General features: G+C 54.2%; 1 protein-coding gene across 1 annotated transcript in view; it reads right to left on the bottom strand.

The window, feature by feature from the left end:
• The window catches only part of LOC122367785 (plectin-like), a 42812-nt gene extending 37827 nt beyond the window's left edge, over positions 1-4985 (bottom strand). The window contains exon 1 of the mRNA XM_043341197.1: positions 4422-4985. Within this exon, the coding sequence (XP_043197132.1) occupies positions 4422-4478 (57 nt within the window). The 5' untranslated portion in view covers positions 4479-4985. The remainder of the gene's footprint in view (positions 1-4421) is intronic.
• Positions 4986-25456: the final 20471 nt, after the last annotated feature.

Below are 25456 nucleotides of genomic sequence, written 5' to 3' on the forward strand. Positions count from 1 at the left end.
GAACTTGCAATATGCAACGCAGCACGGTGTTGGGAAGTGCGCCGACCGAGGAACAACTTGTATCACCGCTCAAATCGTAGTGCAAATCGTGCGCGGTGGAGCTCTATCTCACTACGAAGCGCTGATCCTAACGCTGATTATGACGGTCGAGTCGTAGCGCTGATGATCAAGGTGCTGATTCTAGCGGTGATTGTAGCTCAGCTTGTAGAGCGGCCAGTCAGCTACAGCTAATCGAAGTATACCTCGGTCGTATAAGACCGGCTCTGCAGGCGAGTCAAGGCCTGTCACGTGCGTGTTCGCAGCCTTGTTGACACCGATACCCTGTGTGTTACCTGCAGCGTCCTGCAGCGTGCGCCGTCTCCACGATGAACAGAGTGCGCCACGCCGATCACATTCTGAACAGTAGGCTGTGTCAGCGTCAAGGCTGAACAGTTGTTCACGGCCGCCGTGACTAACCGTAGCGTTTGCTGTTTGAAAGGACGTGCGCGCACATCAAGCGAAATAAATGTGCTTAGGCATTGATCTGATTGCTTCATATGACTCATCAATTTGATTGACCACATGCAGTTATTAGTTTTCTTTTTTATCAGCCTTGGGTTTCGTTCCTTTGGACGTAGGCCATCGATACTAAGTTCAATTCCGCTGGATTACGCCCATCTGCCTCTATTCACCTCGCCCCAATAACCTGACCCAGTGTTCCCAGACTCCGCGTGTGGGTGGGGCAGTGGGCACCCTGCCTGGCGGCCCAACAACCCTTGTAAGGTCACGCGGGCTGACCGGAGCCCCACCCTGGCTCCACCCACGCCAATCGGTGTCGATTCAGCAGCCATGTCCCTCCGAATTCCAATCTAACTAGTCTAATGGGTTATCAGCAATATCTAAACATGCTGACAATCTGAATAAACGGGCGAACGGTATCACTCGAGATGCCGAATCAAGGAGCTTCTGACAGAATCTTAGCCTTTGAGCTGGCATTTCTAGCGCACTCCCCTCAACCTCAGCGCTTAACGACTGGGCGTCTGCACTGCTATCAGTCCTCCATACCAGAACCTTCCTCAAACCCTGGAGACGCCCACTGGGAGCCATTGTCTCACCGTCCTGCCATTATCGTCCTTGTCACCTGTCCTTCTGTCACACGCCGGCACTGGCGCCGCCCCAAACCCGGTGACTGCCTGTTACGGCGGTGGGCCGGAGCGTTCCAACGACAGTCGGCAGACCGTTAAAACAATGCGTCATTACTGCTACTGTCAGCAGGCTCGGGAACGCCCTGACGACGAGCTCAGCTGTTGTTGTGTCGTCCTGTCGACGCCGGGCGCCCCGCCCCTGCCGAAACCAGGTCCCTGTCAACAACGGGCGCCCCGCCCCTGCCGAAACCAGGCCCCTGCCGACGCCTGGCGACCCGCCTTTGAAGATTGAAAACTGAAGACGGTGCCCCGACCCTGCTGATACCGGGTGAAGCCCCTGTTGTCACCGGGCGTTTCGACCTTGTCGGGGCGCCCAGTTTCAAAGTACATATATGTATGCAGCCTGCACTGTCGGCATGTGGCACCCTTAGTCCTCCCCTAGCCCGGTCCGTTCCGCGGCTTTGTCACTGGCTCACCGACAACAGGATTTGTGTCACTCTCCCGTTTTACGTACGGAGGGAGCAACAAATGCCATTTGGTAGGCGAAGTGGAAGGTGGGCGGCATGTGTTGATTGGAAGACACGGGTTGACGAGGGAAGGGGAAGACCCACACGACATGGCCGAATGAACACTGGCATGGTAGAACCGAATGCCTGTGCCCACCGCTTAGCCTTGAACGGGACGTGTAAGGTGCTCACGTGCCGCCGAAGTAGTCGAACTACAAGGAAAACACGCTGAACCATACGGCAACGGCATTTGTTGATGTGTCTTTTATCACGATTGGAGGCGCCGGTGTAGGGAAATGCTATGAAAACCTACCTTGTCAATGACATTCATATGAAATCTGAACGAACCCTTGGCATTGAGCAGGTGCCTCCATATCATAACTTGAAGCGGCACAATTACGTCACCTTTCCTCCCATACCTCCGGCTGTTTGTATATGTCGCTTGCGTTTGCCCGGTGTATACTCGCACCCCGTCCATTGGAGCAGAGCGGTCGCGGTGGGCGGTCTCCACCCCTCAATCTCCGGTGGACCGGGACCAGATCAGAGCTCAATAGCCGGACAACGGTGCAGGCCGCGGAATGATGGATGTGTGTACGGTACTGCGACCGACCGACCGACCGAGTGACCAGCCAACCGACCAACATGTTTTGAATACAATCAGAGGAAGGGAAACGGGACTTTGGTTGGGTTGGAAGGGAGAGGTGATGTTACGATAACCAATGGATGGGAGTTGAATGGGTGGTGAGGCAGAAAAGGATGCGTCGAAAACAAGCGATACCTATGAATAGATGGTTCATGCCAATTTGACAAACTCTGATTGAACTTCAAATCACGGCCCTGCTTTGTGAACTAAAAATCCGTGACCTAAAGTTTAATTTTTTATGATTCATCCTCTTGTGACTGCTGCGCACACATACCAGTTCCACTGCAGCCTAAGCAAGGAAGGCGTTGTCAATTGTGAAACAATGCACGGTCCTCGCTCTCGCTGCTATGTCAGTGAGTCAGCAGACAGTACGCTGGTAAGACCTTCACGTCAGCAGTCGCCTTGGTCGCGGTCAGGGTTCAGCTCACGTCCCAAGACAAATGTCATTTGTGTTATATGTGTGTCTTTTATGACTGTGAATGGTGTGTTCGCGTCCTTGCTCCGATTATGTGTCCGTATCCAGGTGTCTATGTTCGTGTGTCCGGTTTATGTACACATGAGCCTTTGCCTCTCCGTGTCCACGTTTCGTAAGTGTGTCCGTGTATCCTTTTCCGTATCCTTGTCCGTTGTCCGTATCCCTAGCCACTCGCTCCGTCTGTCGTGTCCACTCTGGGAGAGAGGGGGGGGGGGGGGTGCTCGGAGCTGGAACGTCGCTCCATGTAGTGACCGCTAGCCCATACCATACCTGGCGTGCCGCCGCTCACTGCACCGGGTCCTAACCGGCCTCGGTGCATAGCGATCAACTGAAGTCGTCGTTCCATAGACACGTGCCAGCGAGCCATGGTCTTTGTCATACAGCAAACTACGCCGTCGAAAATGGATTCACTTTATGGATGAATAAAATCATATTAAATGCGCATTTTGAATGTTAAAAAGAATAACATATTCCATATTTGATATTGCATGCATTGTGCTGTCAAGTGCGCATTTCAATTACGTAGTTTCAGTGCGCGAAGCTTTATGAAACCAGCCGCGGTCCACAAGGTTAACCCACGCCCACGTGAAATGGATTGCGAGGTTTGTGGCGAGCCTACACGTATAAGCCGGCGCCGTATCAGAGGTCAGATCGGTCAGGTCAGGCGTCGGGAGGTCGGAGGTCAGATCAGTCAGGAGGGAAGGGTCAGGGGTCACGCGGGGCAGTACGGTCGACGTCGGACCCTCTAAGTCGTGAGTGACGATCGGTTACAGCTGGGCTAGGCAGACAGTGATCGGAGGTGATATAACGAACACTTTTCAGCTGTCAGGTAGGAGGGAATTTAGCGTAAGCATGGGGGAGCTGTCGACGTCTGTCAGAATGACGAGCGTGGAAGCTGACATTACGGGATGTTCGGAAAACATGATAAAGTAGGCAGAATCTTAATTAGCTGGCGAGAGTACACAGACTTAGCTGCTGTTATGATAATACGTGTCATCCGCAATCCTCTGTTATATAAACATAAGCTTATATGAAAGTAAAAAAGCATTATTCTGAGGCCAGCAAGCACGCTGCTGTTGTTTTGGTTTAGGGTATAACCTTGATCAATGGGCCGGGGTGACTCCTAAAAGCCACCGTGCTGCACAAAGCCTGGCTGCAAACAATGTGCATTGTTTTTAGGATAAAGGCCCAGCCCCCGGCGTGACAAGCACGAACCACCGTGCAACGGGGGGGGGGGGGGCTCAGCCCGGCCAGCACGTGGCCTATTCGATCATCGATGCTCCCGGCGACTCCGTGTACCCGAAATGTCAGCGGTCATTGACAGATGGGCGATTCGATGTTGGACTGTAAATTTGTTATGTAAATGTAACCGTAAATTTAAGTTATGCGGATGCATTCGCGTCCCTAAATTATGTAAATTTTTGAATTTTGATTGCATTAATGTTCTTTCCCAATTTTAATTGTTTTGCTAATGGCCATTCCGCACATAAAACTCAGAGCTGGCATACCACCATTTGAAATGACTGATGCGCTTATTGTCTAATTGATGTCGGTAGAGAGAGACAGCGGTCACATCCCTCGCAGTAATGTCTTTATTTTATTCTTCGTTGTTGGTTAATTGTATAAATAGATAGAATGCAATGTGTTAAATGCTGCTCAACTACGAATCTCACCTTATCTTTCTCCTTCTCCCGTTTTCCTCCGAACAAGTTTGAGAAAGCCTTCTTCATGTTGAAGGTTACTCTTCAGACTTGAGCGATCATTTAGGGTGTAAATCTCCAGTGCCTTGCAGCAAATGAAGGGCGGTGAATCACGGACCACAATATTAGTAAGCAAATCCCTGGCTCAGAAGAGGGATCAGACTCTGAGCCCAGCTCTGTCTCACGGGCCACCGCCCACCAGTTGCGGCACCAACTCGGAATGTGACGATCTCTAGCTTCACTGCTAGGTCGGGTACGAGTTCAATCACTAGTCAGATCGCGCTGTCGCTGTCACTAGCTCGATCACTAGTGCAGGGTAGTTCGCTCACTAGTTCGTAATTGTTCACGTAGTTCACACAGCACGATTCGCACAGTAGGGAGAAGCTCACAGAGCTACCGTCGATGGCTTGTGCGCTGTCCACCGACCTCGACCCGCTCCTGTGAGCTTCTGTGAGCTCGGAGCTCACCTCAGCTACCCGTGCGACCGGCGCTGTTCGGCAGCGCGAGCCGACACCGGCAGCTCGGGCGGCCGCCGTGCGCGTCACTGGGGAACGGTGCGATGCGCCGCCGCCCGCCGCCGCCGCCGCCGCCGCCGCCGCCGCCGCCCACGGGGAGCGACTGACGCGGCCGCCGCCAGAGACCGCCACCGGCAAATGCGCTGCCCGGACCGTACTCTGAAGCTCAGCTCAGTTACAGGGTGTCCAGAGCTCAGTCACTTAGAGGCCAGAGCTCAGTCAACTAATGACCAGAGCTCAATCAAATAAAGGCCAGTGCTCATTCACATGAAGCCAGCTACGTCACAAAGAGTTCAGAGCTCAGTAACTGGGTGGCTGCAGCTCAGTCATATAAAGACCAGATTTCAGTCACGTAGAGGTCAGAGCTCAGTCATTTAGACCTACCAGACCCATCATCTAGACCCATCAGTTATTAGACCCATGATTCCAGACATTTTTTTAAAATAAATTTAGTCCGAACCTTTTGATGGGAAGGATTCACAAGGACAGAGCCACCGCTAAGCGTAGCTTGTTGCGTTGACCCTGCCCTCTACCCTCCGATCGCGAAATTCCGATTCTATGGCAGAATTTAGAGTCCAAAGTTTAACGTGCGCACAAAGCCGCGCACGGCCGGTCCCCTCGCTGACTTCTCCTGGCTACGGCCTGCCACCAACCGCAACCATACCTGTCAGGAGGCCCATAAATGTCGAGCGCCCGTCGCGCTTCGAACCCGGACTGTCATAACCGGGAACGCGTGCTCTCACCACACGGAGTCCAACGCTCTAACCAACTGAGCTACGGGACCGGGACATTGGGAGGCGCCCTATGGGTTTCAAGCCTAATCTTCGAGAAATTACAGCGGAGGAGCTCAAACCCCTAAGAGGTGTGCCGGAAGAGGAGCTCAGTCATTCAGAGACGCCAGAGACAGGACTCACGACTTCAATTTGTGGCATTCATGGACTCCTGAACTGGTGTCAGACCGTCAGCCGCTTATGTCAGGACTGTCTCAATGCACACACCCCAAATTAGAACTGAGAATCATGCAAAATTTTCCCTATGCTTCCGGTTATTGTGAGATCTTGTGTAAGAGCTCTGCCGCTCGAAGACGCTTCGTCCCTTGTCCACTCTCCGGGAGAGACGCCCCAGACCTACATACAACGAGTTTCCGGAATATTTATTATATAAGTTTCTAAGCGACTCACCAAACCAGTATGAACACTTTGATTTTTCATATCATGGAGCTCAATCGAGCATGTCAATCACAGGTGATTTGTCACGCAGACGAGCTCAATGACGCATTTGGTGTGTCCGAGCAACTACATAGGCCATTAAAAGACGCACCAGGCCCAGAGTGGATAGTGTGAGGCGTTCTAGGCCAGAATCGCTCTAAACAAACAAAGTAAAGTCAGAACAAAACTCTGTCACAGAGATCGATCGCGTTCCCCAGAGCTCAGTGAAATAGCCGTGGGAGCTGTGGGAAGCCGGGCACAGAGAAGGTCATTTATGTCTCAACTCAGGCGTGACGCGGCCAGTCTGTGTGATAACCCATGCGAGGAATAACTGGTTTCTAATGGACAACATCGAGCGTATTATTGAGAAATCCACAGATCCATGAGGCGATGATCCATGGTTGTTTGTTACTAACGGAAACGAACCTAGCAAACGTTATACTATCACGTGTTTTGTAGTTGTTTGGGATATGTATGTAGGTACCAGTACCTATTCCCCATATTATTTAGGGTGATGGAGTTGGTTGTATGTATACGGCCTTGGTTGTATGCATAACACCCTGAAGTAAAATCAATACATATGCAGCAACTAAATCGATGATGTAGCAATGTTTTTTTGTGTCACTTTCTTTCCTCTCGCCTCCATCCCTCTCCTTTTGTTCTCCCTTTCTCTCTCTTCTTGTCTCTCTCTCCCCTTGCTTTCTCACAAGCTAGGGCAGCCATTCTCCAGTGTTCATATGATTTAAGCTCTATGATTAGCCTGAACAGTAAGTCGAATTTGCATCCTCCTGCATTAGGTGTTTAAAGCGTACATACGCTCTATGCTGCTGCACTTTGTAGCAAATGGTACATAGTTAACCAGCATTAATGAGGCGAATATGCGACATGCGATAAAGCAAGTGCCAGCAAACGCTAAAGCAGCGTCATTAATTATGCCTCATTAGGTACGTCTAATCATGTCTAAGTGCTGCTTCTTTGATCGTGTAAGAAGGCCATGTGGCAATTAGATACATCACTGCAGCCTGCACGCTGACACAAGCACGGGTTTTTCCTTGTTCAGGATGTACTTACCTAAATAGTTGCTTGGGACAGGGCCGGCTCGTCTTCTCGAGCTTTTAGGGGAGTTGGCACATGGTGGCTAGGGTTGTTCAAAAAAACCGAATTTTGGAAAAGTATATGGGCTCATGGCTCATGTGGTGCGGTATTCTTTTCTGAGTCCAATGATACCCTTTTTTCCGAAAAGTATTACTGCTAGGCGCTGCTCAAACGGCTTAAAGAGGACCATGTTACGCCCGCCGACCGGCCGGTGTCAATAAGGGCGAGAATTCGACGCCGCACGGCGGCGGCAGCGCCTTATCGGCACCGCGCGCCACGACATCTGCCGGGCGGCCGGCTGGGCGGTGGGAAGTTATAAGTGCGTGGTCTTATTGCACACGATCGGGGTGGGCTATCCCATGTTTTCGGGGCGGAAAGTTTCAGTGCAGCATCGGTGCGTCTGCCACGGTGGTCTGTGTCGATGGTATAGAAAATAACTCAAGCAGAGCTCAGAAAAGAATGAATGATTCCGGGTAGTTGCCTCGAAATAATCCGTTTCAAGAATACAGCTGCCTTCTTAACGTACTGTATCACTTGTTAATTCTTCAAAAAGCAAGCTCTGAGCAATAGCAGACTTCTTTGCATTGCTGTTGACAATTTAAGTTGCTTTTGGACGGTGGCTCGCAGCCCCAATATGCTGCCGCGTAACTCTATTCCAACGACGAAACGGCAACTTAGCGAGAATCGAAAATTTAACGAAGTAGGTACAACAGGAGCTGGCAAGGCTCCTGCATTGGTCTATCCGTCATGAGTGACACACCGGGGTAATGTGTCACGTCAGGGCAGAGCTGTGTTCTATGCCGGGTCTGGATTCGGGTCTTGATCGGCATCGGTGGGCACGGCCGCCCTGGCCGGACTGCCGGCGTCGCTTATGCTCGAAGGATTGGATAAACGGCGCTTGATTTATATGAGTAGGTACTCCGGCTAATGTCTCTACTCATGTCTCACTTCGTCACACTGTCAGGGTGGCCACTCTGTCATTCCCAGAAATGTTATGTTTTCTTTCGACCCGCTAATCTAAGTTACACCTGGCGTCGATTCTGTTGCCCCAGCATCTGACATCAACGTATCTGAATAATGACATTGGTGACGCATATGCTCGTCAAAGCCACCCCCAAACTTGGGCCGATGACTGTCGGGTCTCCTCCATATTCTGTCCTTGTGTAACAGCTGGAAGCTGTGACATTTTTTCTCCGTACGTCAAAAAGGACATCTCACACACTCTATACGTAAGGACGATCGCACTGCCTGCCGCGGCGCTGAGCCGGCGTGGGGAGGGAGTCGACCAAACGATTACCCGACCGTCGGCCGGTCACCATTAAGCGAAGATCAAAGGCTCGCCGAAGGGTGGAGTTCCAACACACCCATCCGGGCCGGCGCAGTGGCCGCCGACAAACGTAACGCAGCCGGAAACACCTGCTCCCGGTGCTCGACCAGCCTCCCGACGCCTGGCGCCACGCACATCCTGCCGACGCAGCTGACAGGAAGGTGGGAGGATGCCGTTGCGGTCAGCCGTCCGGCACAGGCAGGGACCGACATCCGGCGAAAATCGAGTGTGAAAACGTCATCCGGCAGGAGACAGCTGAGACGGATGAGCCGTGCTAGTGAGGAAGACGTCACGTTCCGGCGGAATGGAGGAGGAGGACGACGGTCTCGACTCCGGATGCGAGACGGGATGTCGCCAATTTTCTGCCCCGGTCGGGGAGGCCCGGCGACGCCCGGAACCTCCGGCCCGGAAATCACAGGCGAACAAAACTCAGCGGAGAAGGAGAGAGGGGAACAGACTACGGGATCAGACCACGAGATTCAGACAGACCCGAGACCGACCACCGGAGGCCGACCACCAGAGACAGAACGCCTCGGGACTCGGCGCGGGACACCGCCCCGCCCGGCTTCGGCCGGAGCGGCCTCTCTGCTGATCGGATCATCACTGCACCGGACCTCAGCTGGAGTGGACAGCAATCATCAAACACTGTCAAGTGAGTCATCTCATCTGCCCGCCTCATCAAGACTGCCTCCCCGTCATGGACAATTCACCTCCCATTTACCCATCGGATGTCTCTGATCTGGATTACAAATGCCACTCCCTGGGGTCTAACCTGAGCCACCATTAGAGGGTAATGGATTTAACATCGTGGGAGTGTTATTCGGCAGGGAAGGGAGGGCAGATGGTCGCTACATTCCGCTCCCGACCGAGCAGCGCGGCAGTGGGGCGTCTGTTTGTAAAGACGGGGAGGGGCTAATGGGCCTGACTGGTCCGGCCTTGTCTATGGGATAGACAGAGGGGGTTAGAGGGACAGCCGGGGCGGGTCAGTAATGGTCAGTGTAGGCAAATGGCTCACCATTACATTGGTATTGGGGTGGCACTATCTGTCGGCCATCACGCGCGCGGTCCGGCCGCAGTAAGGTGTGGGATTCGAGGGGAGGGGAACAGGCCAGATGGTGTCATTTTGGGGGCGCTGGTCACTATTGACGCGTCAAACTACGTCAGATGACGTCATGACGGTTCAATTCGCGATGGTTTGTAATTAAGTTCTCTGCAGTTAGGGCGTTAGGATTAGATTTAAGGCTAAGTTGGCATTGGCGAGCTGACAACCGATCGTGGTACACCGGTTGAAAATGACCAGTATTGTATCGTCCGTTTGTAAATATAGCGTGAAAATTTAACAATCTGTCTGGGAAAGAAAGGGAGGGTTACTCCAGATATGTTGCTGATTCGGATTCACAGAGACCGCTAACGTAATTATCATTGAGTCGTCATCGTCGATCACACGGCCTCACGCCGGCCTAGCACCACCGGCTCACCGGAGTTGAATGAGACTACGCCACGGCCGTCTGATCATCAATCAACGGAAATGCAATGATCACCCCTCACGACGCGACCATCACAGATACTTTTTTTTTGTTCGAAGCTAGTAGGTCAGCATAAGCCGTTTCATAATCTAACTAGTTTGAACTCGGTAGATCAGCGTTTCAATCCACTATCAGTCGAGTGTTAACCCAAGGCTTATCAATCGATTCTCAATTCTTACAAAGCGCTCTTCGGGATAAATCGACGGTCAGCGTAGGATAGTCACATTCATGGGTTAGATTCATCATTTGGATAAGGTTTGATACGAAAGCGGCCCAAGAAATCGTAACGTGTTCAGTTACATTTGGATAAGGAGAGTAAAACCTCGTAAACGTTAAACATTATTCTGCTCCTTCGGCAGCTCAGTGCCAAAACAAGTCTGAATTGCCTTCCGGGTTGTTATTAAGTCAGTATTGAGTCGTTTCGTGATTCGCGTTCATATAACCGAATACAAATCTGAATCACAATTTCAATCGTTATAAATTTATCGCTGTTCGTAACCTGTCAATCAATCCCCCTTTCTCTCCTAGCATCATCAGTACCTAATTGATGTTGATGCCAGCTCCCCCTTCGAGGTATATCAAAGATTAATGTGGAAATGTCACGGTTGTTAAATTGATGCATCATTTGAGACAATTGATCATAAACATCAAGCGAGTTACCGTTCAATGTGATGTGACTATGTCAAAATGTCACCCTGCTTGTACACATCTAGAGTTGGTTACGGAGGGAAGCGAGAAATTACCGCAGCTCATGTCCTTCATGTAGAATAAAGACGCACCGACGACAGCGCCCCTAGCGCCACCCACAAGACCCAACTCTTTCGGTGCAACCCGACCGCCCAGAAGGCCGAAAGGAAACGGTGGCGCCACCTATGACCGAGGCACGCCAAGCTCTGCTTATTCATTCTGCCGCGAGTGGACGCGACATGACCATCTCACGCGTGGAATGTGCGTAGGAGACGGTCAGACGGGGATAGAGGATGAGTGAATGAGTAGGCACGCGCGGGAGTGGATGAGTGAATGGGGGCGTGAGTGAGTATGTACTTGAGAGAGAGAGAGAGAGAGAGAGAGAGAGAGAGAGAGAGAGAGAGAGAGGGAGAGAGAGAGAGAGTGAGAGAGTGAGTGATAGAGGGAGAGAGAGAGAGAGAGGGAGAGAGAGAGAGAGAGAGAGAGAGAGAGAGAGAGAGAGAGAGAGAGAGAGAGAGAGAGAGGCTGACGCCAGCGTTTTTTTATGATGACTAAATCTTGGTCTAACGTAGAATATTGGCTAACGGGTAGATCCAACAAGAAGGAATCAAACAAAGATGGCTTTTGATCACAGGGCACATTCTCAAATGATCTAAATAACATTTAGTGATCATTGCATTGGAATACGTTCAATTTGTCGAAACCTTTCAAGTAAGGCGTGATAACTCATTTAACCAGCAGGCAAAAGTGACTGTCATACTAATTTAACCCAGATAAGGCAAACGGCAAGGACAGTTGAATCTCACGAATGCAATTCCGGTCCCCATCAGATTGGAGAGCGCTGGCCCAGCAAGCCCTCAGCTCAGCGGAACCGTGAACAATGCACCAATATGGACCTGCTGAGAGAAAGAAATTATCTGTTAAGACAGCTGGACGAACCCTTCTTTCAACGATTGACCCACGATGACCTCAGTAGAAAAGACGGACAAATTTGCAGGTGGCAAAAAGGGGAGAAATTGACAGCAGTCACATACGATCAAAATTTTAGTAAATCTTGGTGAACAACTCTACGGTCTAAATCTGGGAGAAACAGGTTACCTTCGTCAGTCGAAACCAAACTCTACATCGCGAGTCAGGTTAACATTAGATTAGCAGACAATTATAGGCTAAAACAGGAATGGGGAAACTAATTGTGTTATGATTAAGCGCGCATCACTAAAACTTTGACATTGCCACCCCAAGCCTAGGAGAGCAGTCATCTCATGTCAAGCGTGGTGTGAAAAGCTACTGACAACTGTACTTACAAAGTTTTGGAGGGACACGCTGAAATTAATGAATTCAGATGATAAATCAGTAACATGCAACAATTCAAGTCATATTATTCCCAGTAACATCCGTTAGTTGATCTCTTTCTATTGACATGATCTATTGAACATGGAATTTCAATGTCAATGACCATTGACCCCTCAGGTCATACTAATCTCATATCTGGCCTTGGATGCTAGCAAAACAGTTTCAGACCAGTGCGGTTTCACTTAAAAGGGATATCTGTATTCGTCCGATAGCGCGAAACGGGCCACTGCACACGCGAGACGGGCCACCGCACACTCCCAGTCACACAGCGCGAGCGACCACCCGGTCCTTCCGTCCCCAGACCCCCTGTCGTCCCGCCTCTGACAGTGAGGCCCGGTACAGTCCGGGGCCCGGTACAGCCCGGACCAGGTACCGTCTCTAACATCGGCGCCGGGGACGGGATACCACGACCCCGGTATCACGCCACACCTCCCCCTGATTTTCATGAATCATACATACAATTATACAAACACACGATACGGCAATACAAACACATAATACAAACAATACAAACAAACAAAACAATATCATGCAATATCAAACGCACATGTGCTCACCGCTCACGTAAGAGTCATCACTCCGGCTGGGTGCAGCAGCTGCACGGCGGCGGCGGTCGCCGGGCACGCTCACTGTGACGGGGCGGGGGGATATTTGCCGCTTCCGCCGGCTCCCCTTCCGTCGAAAACGGTTCCGACCCCTCGCCAGGCGGCACCGTCCCATCTATCCCGTGTGACTCAGTCTGTGGCTCATCGGGGGGCGCCGCCCCGTTCAGCGCGTCATGTTCAGCTCGCAGTGCGGCCGGCGGGGGGCCAACGAGCAGTGGCGGCGATTCGTCGGCCTCTTCACTGTCATCCCCGCTGTCCGAGGACGCTTCGTACCGCGGACGCAGGTTACGGACGTGCCACGGAACGCCGTCCACCTCCAGCACCTGTTCTGAGAGCTCGCCCGTAACCGTCCCGCGCTGAGACGTCTCGGTACAGCGGGTGCCGCGGCGCCGCACCCACACACGGTCCCCTACCCGGAGCCGGGTGTCGGTCGGCTGAGTCAGCGCTGGCGCAGGCTGGGCGCCATCCCCGTCGGTATCGACTGGCGTATGCCCTGGGCGAACGCAGTCTCTCACCGCGTAGCGGTACACCCCGGCCGCTGGCGCGGTGTCCGCCGTCCGGCCGTCACGAGGAGTGACGTTGTAGAGGTGGACGGCCTCGGACACAGGGCACCGCCTCCTAGCCGCGATCACCTTGACAGTTCGATGGCACCGTTCCACTACGCCATTGCCGCCCGGCTCGTGCACGGCGCGGAATCTCAGGGCAATGCCCCACCGTGCCACGAGCGAGGCGAGTCGCCGGCCCCGAAACACCGTGTCATTGTCCGCCAGTATTTCTTTGGGCGCGCCGCGCTCAAGGAAGATCTGTTCCAGGTGGCCGGTGACCTCCACTGCGTCGGCACGGCCGAGCGGGCGCCAGACGGTGAACCGCGTGGGCCCGCAGTCGATGACGGTTAGGTAGCTCCGCCCCTGGTGGTGGGTCACGTCCATCGCGACGCGCTCCCATACTGCCGCCACCTCTAGCGAGCCGTGCCGCCACCGCACAGGCGCCGGGTCTATCGATCGGCACACATCACAAGTCGTCACGACCGCGCGCACCAGAGCCCTCGTCACGTCTCGACACACATCTCGCCGCGCGAAAAACAGCGTCCGACGAACGCCAGGGTGACCGGCCCGCTCGTGCACCGATTGCACAGACGACCTGACGGCATCTGCGGCACCAGCACCAACGACCACCTGCCCACGGGCGGCCGAGTCGCCGGCTCCGTCATCAGCTATCACCGACATCCTGCTCTCTTCACACTCGTCACGCAGCCACTCCTTCGGCACTCGCGTCAGGGCGTCGGCGAGGTTCTCCTCCGAGCGAACCAGCGTGACGGTGACCTTGAGCTCCAGTTCGTTGGCTAGCTGTCGAATGAGGTCGACACGGCGTCTGATTAGCATCTCACCGGCCGCTCTCGTCCGGAGGCGGGCGCGGCCGCTGAGCGCGTCGTCTACCCAGCGGTGCACTGTCGCCGAGTCTGTCCTTAGGTCGATGTTTGTCACGCCCCACGCCACGGCCAGGTTCAAGCCGCGAACGGCGGCATCCAATTCGGCCATGTTTATGTGGGTCGCTGCGGCATCGCCGGGCCGGAGCCAGCAGGCGTCCTCCATCACGCCACCGCACGGTGTCTCGATGACCACTCCAGCCGCGATCGAGCTGGCGTCTGTCCAGACGATTGCCTGATCCCCGGTCCAGCACCACTGGCCCCGCGCCGGGTCCGCCGCTAGCAGCCGGGAGTGCACGTGCGAGATCTGAGACTGCAGGAGCGCGTCGGTCGTGACGTCATCCCAGCCGCGCGTGACGGCATTGGCGCGCCGTTTCACCCAGGCGGCGGCGGGTCGTAGCCAGCCGCAGACGGGGAGGTGCGCCACCAGCCTGCCGCACCATGCAAATACCGATCGGCGCGTCACACGGTCGGGCGGGTCGGGGACAGCACTGTCACGAGACCACCGCAGCTCACCCGCCACACGCCGCACGTGGAGTCCCAACATCCGAGCGCCGTCCTCGGCGCGTGCCGGTGGCTTGCACTCGAGCCCAAAACGCTCAAAGTGCTCGATCACGTGCTCAGCACTGACGACAGCCTCATCCACAAGCAGGTCGTCCACATACGGACAGACGGCGCGCTCCACTGCTGCATCCTGAGCCATGACGAGCCGCACCACCGCCTTCATCACGGCCGGCGCTACATTAAGTCCAAAACCAAGGCGGGTCAAACAGAATCGCTCACCACGGATGATCACTGTCTGATACGGCCACAGCTTCCGGTCGAGACGCAGCTGCAGGTACGCTCGCCGCAGATCTACGACGGCCACCCGCCGGCCGTGGCGGCGCCATTTCCGCAGGCGGTCGGCGCACACGTCCGAGTCGGCGGTGTATGCAGCTACGTGACCGTTCAGCTCTCGCATGTCCAGTACAGGGCGCACCTTCTTTGCTTGTGGGACGGCCATCAAGGGCACGAGGCCGCGCGGCGGACCGTCCTCTGCTTCATTGTAGGGCTGCAGCCAGCCGTTCCTCAGCCACGTCTCGAGCTCCTCGTCATACTCCTGCCGCGCTGACGGTGGCACGCGGTACTCGGCGACCCGGTTGGTCAGACAGTCTGGTGCGACTCCGTCCGCCCACTTCCAGGCCACTGTCCAACTGCGTGTATTAACATCGAACCTCGCCGTGAAGTCTTTCGCGTCGGCCACTAGCTCCGCGGTGGATGCCCCGCCCACTCTGGGCCCGGGCATGGTGTGCCCGGACGCCGGGCCGGCCGGGTCCTGTGACGCAGCCGCTGCGGCGCTACCAAGCCCCGCCCCCTCTCCGCGCGATGCCGAGGCTGCCCTGGCCGGCTCCATCGCCGCCACCTTGGCGCCGCCTGGACGCGCCACTGTTCCGCCGGTCACTTGGCCTGCCTGAGCGGGGCGATCCGTTGCTCCCTCGCCGCCGCCTGCGCGCGCCGCTGCACAGCCGATCGCCTGCGCTGCCCGGGCCGGGCCGGCCACCGCCGCCTCGCCACCGCCTGGGCGCGCCACTGTCCCGCCGATCACCTGCGCCGCCCGGGCCGGGCCCGCCGCCGCTGCCTCGCCGCCGCCTGGGCGCTCCACTGTCCCGCCGATCACCTGCGCCGCCCGGGCTGGACGCGCCGCCGCCGGCGCCTCGCCTGGCTGCGCCACTGCCCCGCCGTGTCCTTGCGTAGCCGGGGCCGAGCGCACTGCCGCCCCCGCGACACCACCTGGGCGCGCCACTGCTCTGTTGATCCCCGCCGGGCGCACTGGGACACTCTCTGAAACCGCGTCGATCCTCACATCCCCCGGCCCTTTCACGCTCACTCCGCCGAGGGCGGAGATGCCCGTCATTCCGAGAATCATGTCCACACCCATTGGCCGCGACGCCACCACTAGCACAGGCAAAACACTGTCGCCACCGACGCGGCCAACCGTCACGACTCCCACGCCTAGTGCCTGAACAGCGTGACCACCCATTGTCGTGATCAGCAAGCGCTGCCGGTCCCACTGATCACAAATGTCCACGTGAGCGAGGTTATGCGTACAACCCGTGTCGACAAGCACGTCTCGGAGTCCTCCATTCAGCGGCAACCTGATTATGGGCAGCGCTCCTCTTATTGCGCAGGAGACGGCGCTGGCGCTGACGCACCGCTCCCTGTGCCGTTTCCCTGCGGGCAGCCGGCCGCCAGGTGGCCCAGCCGGCCGCACGCCCAGCACCGGCGCGAGCGCGGCCGTCTCGGGACGCGCGCCGCCATCACCGCCTCGGCGTCCTGCGTTCCACCGCGGCTTCCGCCCCCTCCGCGTGGAGGCGCTGCCGTCGCCGCCGCCACCGTTGCCACGCGGTCGTCACTGAGGACGGCGCGCGCTCGCGCGACCACGCTGGGAAGGTCCAACGCCTCGGCGCGCGAGCCGGCGCGAATCACCTGTCTTGCCGCGTCCGGCAGCCCGTTCACGAATGCACAGGACAGAGTCCGGTCCGGCACGCCACCGAACAGTTCAGCCAGCCGCCGCAGGTCCGCCAGGTAGACGTCGGCGGACTCGCCCGGCTGAAGACGACGAGTGACGAAGGCATCGTAAGCCGCGAAGCTGTCCAGGGCGAACGCCGCAAAGAGGGCAGACTTGACGGCTGCCAGGGAGGCTCGATGATCGACCGGCAGCTGAGCCCACACGGCGAAGGCTCCACCGGTGAGACGCAGGGGGACCACCGCTCCAAAGTCCACGCCACGGTGGGCGCACAACAGTTCCGCGCGGGTCCACCACTCTACCACGTCTGTGGTGCCGTCAAACTCCGCTATCACGCGGACGTCCAAGGCACCCGCGCTCACTGCACTCGCGGACACTGGTGGCACCTCGTCTCCAGCCATGGTAAGGCCGAAATAGCTTGTATTCGTCCGATAGCGCGAAACGGGCCACTGCACACGCGAGACGGGCCACCGCACACTCCCAGTCACACAGCGCGAGCGACCACCCGGTCCTTCCGTCCCCAGACCCCCTGTCGTCCCGCCTCTGACAGTGAGGCCCGGTACAGTCCGGGGCCCGGTACAGCCCGGACCAGGTACCGTCTCTAACATCGGCGCCGGGGACGGGATACCACGACCCCGGTATCACGCCACAATATCCTGGAATTGAAATTTATAAGGCATCATTGAACATGACAAACTTTGTCAGATGGCGGAACAGATACAACGAAGGGCTGTCTATCGGATTGTCCTCTATCCTGGACAGCTACCTTGACTGAAATTATAATAGCAGGTTTGCCAGCAAAAGTACCCACTAGGTAAATAAATCAAATTACCATTAACACTGGAGAAATGGCAATGAGCGTACTATTGATTACACCAGTCTTTGCCGAGCCATCAATTTAGTTTAAAAATTAGCATCATTCTCCAATGGTCAGTTCCCCATTAGCTTATTGTAATTTACTGCTCCTGTCTCTGATTTGATATAGCCATTTCCCATTGCTGATGTCCCCCATTTGAATAATTGGATACCAAATTTGCCAAATCTGTATACCTTCAACACCATAGCAATCGGTAAACCGAGCTACCTTTAATTAGAACATCACAAGTTGATTGTCCATTGCAAATTAAATAAATCATCTGGACCAGTATGTCAATAAAAATCTGCATTATGCAATTGATTCTAAAAATCGGTTCAGTGGCATAACATGAAATCACATGATTTGGATTGTCCTTAAACCGAAATGCCAAATTGAGACTAATCCGGCGCACTACCTTAGAGTTCCCTTGATGCAAATACTTACGACCCCAGAGAAAGTTGCGACAGCGTGGCGAGGGACGCCAGACAACAATCCACATAAAAAAATATTCATGATCACAAATGATTGGGCACTACCGAGAATTGCTTCATTGAAACCACGTGGAACACTCAAGAGAGTCAAGTTGAAATTCCGACCAAAAGTTGGCGTGTCCAAGGTTAGACGATGAGAAGTCAGGATGTACCAAACCGCCGACGACACGATCTTATGACGTCATTACTGATCAACAAGCGTAAACACAGTCTGTTTCCTGGAATATGATGTCACTGAGTGAATATAGCAAGCTGCGGTGGAGACGTTTCGGCTGGTAGGCGTAAATATCGTGTAGATGAAAGGAATGGTAGATGGTCTGAGTATTTGGCGGCGCAGATTTCTCTATCCAATGATTTTTTTTCTGTTGTTCATGTCGCGGGTAACAATTGATTCGTACCGCGCAGCGGTGCGCACATGGACTGAAGGGATTCTACGGATCAGACAGGTAAGGAGATACAGAAGGAGTGACTTTGAAGTGGTCGATAGATATTGAAACCGGAATTACACAAGGAGGAAAGGATCTAAGGATGGATGCTAGCCGAAGAGGAGGTATGTTGCAACACTTTCATGTGTTTTTGACTCTGCTGATACGTCTAAGTCTACTAGGATCGGAACTGTCTCACGTTACGGAAGAAGTAAGTATGTTAGGCAGATATCGGAACGAAGAACGCCATAAGACGCCCAAGCTGAGAGGTGGGTCAGAGAGAGACGGGGCGAGGGAGCACCCCGCCCAAGGTGAGTGACAAATACGAAGAAGATGATAGAATAATAAGGCGAGGAGTAATACCGCCGGGATGAGGTAAGTGATAAGTCCACCGTCGGAAAGATCGCAGCATACATCACTCATGACGCTAACGCGCTTGAAAACACATCTGCAGGACAGAATTCCACGGCGTCGGATAAAATTGCAGGATAGATTCAGTCATGGAGTCTTCGAGTCACACCGGTCAATGATTCAAAGGCGCCACTTGCGGGTGCCATGACTGCATGAGAGTACTGAGTAGGTACCTGTCTATGAGCCCGGTGAGACTGCGGTCGTCGGGGTAGCAGGCTTGTGTCCACCGGTTCGTTAGGTGAAAACGCGTAAGACGGTCTCTCACAGAAGGGCTGCAAGGGTCAGTAACCAACGTCCGGCCGCGGGGTTTTAGTAGGGAAACAGAGATGTGCCGTGAGCGGCAGAGGTTGACGGACCAATCATAAGCCACTGAGGAACGCTAATAACTGACGCTACCCGCGTCGATCTTTAGACAAGTAATCGGGGTCAAATGATGTAGGTGTTCGAAGAGAGTGGGCCGGCAGAGATTGATTGAACCAATCACATCCATCGACGAACGCTAATAATGTAATCGCTACCTGCGTTGCACCTTTAGACAAGTAATCAGGGTCAGGTGATGTAGGTGTTCGAGGATATTGGGCCAGGGAGCCCAAGAGGTGCTAGGAAGAGCACACACGATTCCAATGCTGGAATGGGGCGCGATAAGTCGTTGGGAGGTAAGAGTAAGCTTAGATGAAATTTACACTAATCACGGAGTCTATTGAACAAATTGCGTTTATTGTCCCTGATATGTACCGCTGGAGGGAGTTAGAACAATTGCTGGGAGGGACTGAGAGGTCGACGCGGGATCAAATTTATTGTAGTGGGATGAGAGAGGTATGACAAAGAGCGTGAGTCTGAGGGAGATTGAGGTATGCGTCATATAGTGTAAGGACCAGCGGGAGATCTAATCTCAGCATTGAGGGCGACATTAAATGGGGATGTACTCGATTATCTTTGGGATGATAGGCATTAGAAAGGGAGAGAATGGTGGGTAGCTATCAGGTATCAGATGGTGGCTTCAGGTTATGTCCTCAAGGGAGGCATCAAAATTATATGCTTTGGGGAGACATCCGTGTCCTAAATTCCTTATGAGACAGATACCATCCTAGGCAGTGAAGACTATATGTTGACAAGCGACAAGCCAGCCTCATTATAAATATTGTTTGTGACGAGCCCCAGGCGCAAGGAACGGTGGCAGAAAGGAATCGGTCAGCTTGAAACCAACGGACCGATCAGCAATTGGAAATGGGTGTGTAAATTACGTTTGAACAGGAGAGAAATCAAACAGCAAGAAAATCAACTCATTAATCAACCATTTGAGGATCTACCAGCCGAAAACACTCACCTGAGGTCGTTCCAGAGCACGGCGCAGGTCGGCAACCATCTCGGACAGAAAACACCCCCGATGAACGAAATTTTATTAAACAATATTTTTTTTTTTGAAAACATACTCCCCACCGCTTCCGGACCCCAGGGGGGCATCATCACACTTGTGCATACTGCATTGCCAGCCCCTGCTGTACGCATATCGTGAATTTTCGATTCTCGCGAAGTTGCCGTTTCGCCGTTGGAATAAAGTTGCGCGGCAGCATATTGGGGGTGCGAGCCACCGTCAAAAACTAACGTAAATTGTCAACAGCAACGCAAAGAGGTGTGTTATTGCTCAGAGTTTGCTTTTTGAAGAATTAACAAGTGATACGGTACGTAAAGAAGGCAGCTGTATTCTTGAAACGGATTGTTTCGAGGCAACTACCCGGAATCATTCATTCTTTTCTGAGCTCTGCTTGAGTTATTTTCTATACCATCGACACAGACCACCGTGGCAGACGCACCGATGCTGCACTGAAAGTTTCCGCCCCGAAAACATGGGATAGCTCACCCCGATCGTGTGCAATAAGACCACGCACTTATAACTTCCCACCGCCCAGCCGGCCGCCCGGCAGATGTCGTGGCGCGCGGTGCCGATAAGGCGCTGCCGCCGCCGTGCGGCGTAGAACTCTCGCCCTTATTGACGCCGGTCGGTTGGCGGGCGTAACATGGTCCTCTTTAAGCCGTTTGAGGAGCCCTAACAGTTAATACTTTTCAGTAAAAAGGGCATCATTGGTCTCAGAAAAAAATACCGCACCACATGAGCCATGAGCCCATATACTTTTCCAAAATTCGGTTTTTTTGAACAACCCTAAATTGGTGGCACATATTATGGTAATGGGAGACAAAAGGCTTGATATTTTTTTGAGCACGTGAAATTCGTCAGTTTGTCCAACGTGCATGTGACTTTTGTTGGTCGACAGAGAAGCCAGAAACTCTAGAATAGCGAAAATTGAGCTCATTGTTTGATTTATCATTACAAATTCTTTCAACGCATACCAACTGGTCACTGATCATAATTAACCCTCGCACCGACGGGGGCGGCGGATATCCGCCCCCCCCCCCTGAGGTTTTTCGCGAATAGCGGGAAAACCGCGGCGCGTAGCGCCACGAAATTTGGTATGATTATAACCTCATCAATTTTACACATGGTGTGCAAGTTTGAACCTCCTACCTTTTAAGGTCAGGTCACCAGGTCACTTTGAATGACCCAACCTCAAGTCACTTTTTTGCAACTTTGTCACCGTGCCAGAGCTACAGTAGATGTCGGAGGCCTTTGAAAGTCGCAGGATATTATAAGGTCATTAGTAGCTACAATTTGTATATCTCGGAATTTTGATATCGGTGACCTAAGGTCAGGTCAATTTCGCGACCTCCCCATTATAAGTCAATGGGGGAAAAATCAACTCCCTGTTTTTACCATTAAAACGGGTCGGAATGGCCCCATATACCATACATGACTTCATATACGATCAACCTTCACTACCTTGAGGTCTGTTTTGCTGTTGGGCAGCTGTGAGGTCATGTGACGTCATCAAAGGTCACCAAAGGTTTTTGGCCAATAACTCCGTACAGGAACAAGATACAGACGCGTGGATGGTCTCATTGTGTTCAGCTCGTCAAGACGCATCGAATGATATACATGATGACCTCGAGGTCACGTGACCTGAGGTCAACCTTTGACCTTGACCTTTCGAGGTCAACATATATATCATTTGATGCGGGTTGACGAGAGGATCACGATGATGCCCTTAGTTTGTTCCTATCTTGACTAATTCGAAAGTTATTCGAGAAAAACTCTCTCCATATCTAGCGCCGCCATTTTGATTTTTTCGACCCCTGTGACGTCATCTTTGACCTGACCTGAAAATGACCTTTGTAAAAATTTTAGATCTTGGCCGTGCGTATCCGATGCCGTTTACCGCTTGTCGCTATCTTGCTTCGTTCTCGAGATCTCAGGGGGGGGGGGCGGTCATCCGTCCCCCCCCCCCGTCGGTGCGAAGTTGGCGCAGACCCCCGTCGGTGCGCGGGTTAATCATTACAAATTCTTGCATCGCATGCCAACTGATCACTGTTCATCAAATAAGCTTTCTGTTATTTAGTGTTTGATAAGATTAGTGTATGCCCTTAGGGATATTGATTTGGGTGAAGCCGTTGACCTAGGGCTCGATCGTATTTAGAATGGGCGTTTAAGATGTCGTTTTGCGAGAGGATCGTACCTATTCGTCCCATTCTTACTAAATGAAACTATCGATAGCTTTTGAAGCTTACTAAAAAAATCAAAAATCGGGATGAGGACTGCTGTTATGTGATCGTGTGGTGCTGATATAGAAAAAAGTTTCGTAGCACGTGAATACCTATTTTACATAGTGTCACACTTCACCCGTTTCAACTGACAGTACCTGGTCGCTGCGCAGCTCCTCCAGCTCCCGCTCTCCGCGCAGTTCGCCCCGGTCGCTGTGTACCTCCTCCAGCTCCGGCTCGCCGTGCAGTCCCTCGAGCTCGAGCACCCTGAACTCGATGAGCTCGGCGTGCTCTCGGAGCTCGCGCAGCTCAGAGCTGACCCGGCGCCGCAGCTGGCGCAGCTGTCGCTCCAGGGGGGTCTCCTCGGGGGAGTCGGAGGGGCTCCGGCGGCGGGACGGGGACGGATGGGCCGCCGGACTGCGCTCACCGGCGACCGACTGTGGAGGGAGACAGGGAGGTGGTGTGATGACACTAATAAGGAGGAAGCTGACGTGGAGTGCGTGATGACGGATACCTGGGCTAGGAGTATGCCTAGGCGTATTGGGGCTGACAAAAGCATAGGTCGAATATCACGCCGATGGAAATAATTGAGCCGTTTACCTATTATGTGCCTATTACCTGAATTGTTGGGCCTCTTCATCTGATGAGCACATGGGGCATTTACGAATATCTTTCTTGGATACAGGTTTTTATGCCTGGCATGCTACCACACTCCTTGCTGCCATTAAATGCTGAATGTTTCGGGTCATTCACCGGGGCCACCACACATTTGCCCTGCTCTTCGCAATCAACGCAGCCCTCAGCAGCGACATCTACATTCATAGAGGGCGCCACCGCTGAACACCGGCTTACCTGGACCACCAGATGATAACGGGCGTTGGACTCCCGATGGGGGCTGTCCTCGAAATTTTCTTTGGACTGAGCTGGTGGCGGCAGGCCAATCTGTACCTCATCCGCTTGGCAGCGTAGCTGCTGCAGCTGCTGCCGGCCCAGCTTCCAAGGGAAGCATATTGCAGGGGCGGATCCAGGAAAACTCCAAGGGGAGGGTCATGAATCGAAGTGGTGCCCCTACCTATACCCAAAATTAAAAACTCAACGGATTTCGTCCACTTCATATTGGTGGTGCCCCCATTTTCAGTTTTTTTATTTTCATTTTTTATTTTTAGTCAGTATCTTAACTCTTAGCCACAACCACATTTACCAATTGTCAGCAATTATATATGAATGTGCTATGTGTATATATGTTGTGGACGCTGAGTAGTGAGTACTTACCAGGAACGTTATCAGGTAAGCAAATCGTTGTCAGTCCGACGAACTTGACCCTGGCGTCTAAAGGGTCTGTCCTTGACACTTCAGGCTTGTCAGGGGCACCAAAGTCCTTCCAGGGACACCACAAACCTGTCAGGGGCACCTGCGGCCTTGTAGGGGCGCCACAGGCCCGCCAGGGGCACCACAGGCCTGCCAGGAAGCAGGGGCACCACAGGTCTAGCAAGTATACACGACAGGCCTGTCAGGGGCACAACGGGCCTGTTGGGCCCATGAGCACCCCTAGGGGCAGGGGCACCACAGTCCTTCCAGGGGCACCGCAGGCCTGTGAGGGGCACCAGCGGTCTAGCAGGGGCACCAGTCAACACAGGCCTGCCAGGGGCACCACAGACCTGCCAGGGGCACCAGAGGCCTGCCAGGAGCACCACCGACCTCGCAGGGGTAACTTGGGCCTGTCAGGGCCCAGGGGCACCACGGGCCTGTCGAGAGGCACTTCAGGCTTTTCAGGGGCACCATAGTCCTCTCCGGGCGCAGGGGTAGCAGGGGCACCAGAGGCCTGCCAGGGGCACTGCAGGCCTAGCAAGGGCACCACTGGTCTATCAGGGGCACCACGAGCCTGTCATAGCCAGGCATCTCAGGCTTGTCAAGGCCCAGGGGCACCACATGTCTGTGAGGGGCACCAGCGACCTAGCAGGGGCACCAGTCAACACAGGTCTGCCAGGGGCGCCACAGACCTGCCAGGGGCACCAGAGGTCTGCCAGGGGCACCACCGGCCTCGCAGAGGCACCTTGGGCCTGTCAGGGGCACCACGGGCCTACCGAGGGGCACTTCAGACTTTTCAGGGGCACCAATCCTCTCCGGGCGCAGGGGTACCGTACCAGCGGCCTAGCAAGGGCACCAGAGGCCTGCCAGGGGCACCAGCGGTCTAGCAAGGGCACCAGAGGCCTGCCAGGGGCACCATAGGCCTAACAAGGGCACCACGGGCCTGTCAGGGGCACCTCAGGCTTGTCAGGGCCCAGGGACACCACAGTCCTTCCAAGGGCACCGCAAGCCTGTCAGGGGCACCAGAGGCCTGCCAGGGGCACCACAGGCCTAGCAAGGGCACCACTGGCCTGTCAGGGGCACCTCAGGCTTGTAAGGGCCCAGGGGCACCACAGTCCTTCCAGGGGCATTACAAGCCTGTCAGGGGCACCAGAGGCCTAGCAAGGGCACCACAGGCCTGCCATGGACACCACAGGCCTGCCAGGGGCACCACCAGCCTTGCAGGGGCGCCTCAGGCCTGTCAGGGGCACCACGTGCCTGCCGGGGACACTTCAGGCTTGTCAGGGGCGTTACAGTCCTGTCAGGGCCCAGGGGCACCAGGCCCGTGGTGTCCCTGCTAGGCCGGTGGTGCCCCTGGCGGTCCTGTGGTGCCCCTGTCAGGACTGTGATACCCCTGATAGGCCGGTGGTGCCCCTGGCAGGTCTTTGGGCCCCCGGGCCTCAAGGGGGGGGGGCATGATCCATGTGACCCCCCCCTTGGATCCGCCACTGGCATATTGTATTCCAGAGCTCTTCAAAGTGGCAGTATTCAGATAATGTTTGCAGATGATGCCCTAATCGCAACGGACAGAGACCTACCTCCTACCACTAGGCTCGCCTAAACTATCCTATTCTACGCTCATTATGCTGAACTATGCTCATTAACTAGTTTCCTTTCCTCGAGGCAGACTGGTGTT

The sequence above is a fragment of the Amphibalanus amphitrite genome, unplaced genomic scaffold, assembly GCF_019059575.1.
Source record: "Amphibalanus amphitrite isolate SeventyFive unplaced genomic scaffold, NRLGWU_Aamphi_draft 000896F_arrow, whole genome shotgun sequence".
Classification (NCBI taxonomy): Eukaryota; Metazoa; Arthropoda; class Thecostraca; order Balanomorpha; family Balanidae; genus Amphibalanus; species Amphibalanus amphitrite.